At 31.6% G+C, this 1,480-nt stretch overlaps 1 protein-coding gene across 1 annotated transcript in view; it reads left to right on the forward strand.

Annotated features, from left to right (window-relative positions):
- Positions 1–174: 174 nt before the first annotated feature.
- The window catches only part of eIF3e (eukaryotic translation initiation factor 3 subunit E), a 5,176-nt gene continuing 3,870 nt past the window's right edge, over positions 175–1,480 (forward strand). Inside the window, exons 1-6 of the mRNA XM_018033733.2 lie at positions 175–264; positions 331–447; positions 515–676; positions 795–917; positions 1,006–1,238; positions 1,320–1,437. Of these exons, the coding sequence (XP_017889222.1) occupies positions 175–264; positions 331–447; positions 515–676; positions 795–917; positions 1,006–1,238; positions 1,320–1,437 (843 nt within the window). The remainder of the gene's footprint in view (positions 265–330; positions 448–514; positions 677–794; positions 918–1,005; positions 1,239–1,319; positions 1,438–1,480) is intronic.

Consider the following 1,480-nt stretch of genomic DNA (forward strand, 5'->3'; position numbering starts at 1 on the left):
ATAATCGAGTGACAAAAACTTTCCAATCAAGGTGTTCTATAGTCGTTGACATTAACGTAAAGCGAGGTCAAGCGCAGCGTGGATCGTGGATCGCGTGGATCAGCGATCAGCCCATTTTTGAACCAGAGGTTTTTGGTTAGAAAGACTTTCACATATTTTACTTTGAGAAAAAAGATGGCGAAATTCGATTTGACATCGCGCATAGGTCAATACTTGGATCGACATTTAGTTTTTCCACTTTTGGAGTTCTTATCTGCAAATCAGGTACAATAAAAGGAGAACATATCGCTGCTGCAAACAGTGTGGTTATAATGCACTTGTGCTTTGCAGATATACGATGAGGTTGAATTACTTCAAGCTAAGCTCAATATTCTTAGCAAAACAAATATGATAGATTATGCAATTGACATTCGACAACTACTTTATCCAAACTTAGAGGTGCCAGAGGTATGAATGTAATAAACAATATTTTGTACGTAAATGACAACACCGACTGCGAATTTAAAAATTGTAGGAATTAAAAGCTCGACGAGCAGAAGTATTACAAGAACTTGGTACCTTACAAAATAATGTATCTGTTGTTGTGGCACTTATGAATAATGAAGATGTTATGAAGAAGATGGAGAATGTACGAGATTCAAAATCATTGAACAATTGTTTAACAGAAATAACCGAGGTAAGTATATACAATAAAACATTTGATGTTACATATTTACACTACAGAAGTATAACGACACGTTAATTGAACAAGATTTAAATTGTTAAATTGAAATAATTGTGATTTATTATTATAGTTTAAAGTAGAGATGATGGATAACTTTGTGAAATTAGCAAAGTATCGTTATGAATGTGGCAATTATTCTATTTCTACATCATATTTGTACTTTTACATGCTTATAATGCCACCAACTGATAAGGTATCAAAATTACAATAAATTTAATACTTGTAAAATGATTCATAAAATTATCATATCAGATCTATAGTAATCAATTATATACTTTTAGAATTATTTAAATGTACTTTGGGGTAAATTGGCATCAGAGATCTTAATACAAAACTGGGATACTGCATTGGAAGATGTGAACAAGTTAAGAGAATACATTGATAGCAATGTCATAGGAAATTCTCTTCAAGTATTACAACAAAGGACGTGGCTCATTCACTGGAGCTTATTCGTGTTCTTCAATCATATGAAAGGCAGAGATTTAATCATAGAAATGTTCCTTTATAGACCCCAGTATGTCAATACTTTTACAAGTACTATTAAACAATATACTACATATAATAACAATTGAAAATTATGTAATTTTTTCTTTAGTTATTTAAACGCTATTCAAACGATGTGTCCTCATATATTGAGATATTTAGCTACTGCTGTCGTCGTTAATCGTTCTAGGCGATCTATATTGAAAGATTTGGTCAAAGTAATACAACAGGTTGGTTACATATATTCAGGATTTCGCATTGTAACATTATTAT

Source organism: Ceratina calcarata, unplaced genomic scaffold, assembly GCF_001652005.2.
Source record: "Ceratina calcarata isolate Rehan_Ccalc_2016 unplaced genomic scaffold, ASM165200v1 scaffold76.2, whole genome shotgun sequence".
Classification (NCBI taxonomy): Eukaryota; Metazoa; Arthropoda; class Insecta; order Hymenoptera; family Apidae; genus Ceratina; species Ceratina calcarata.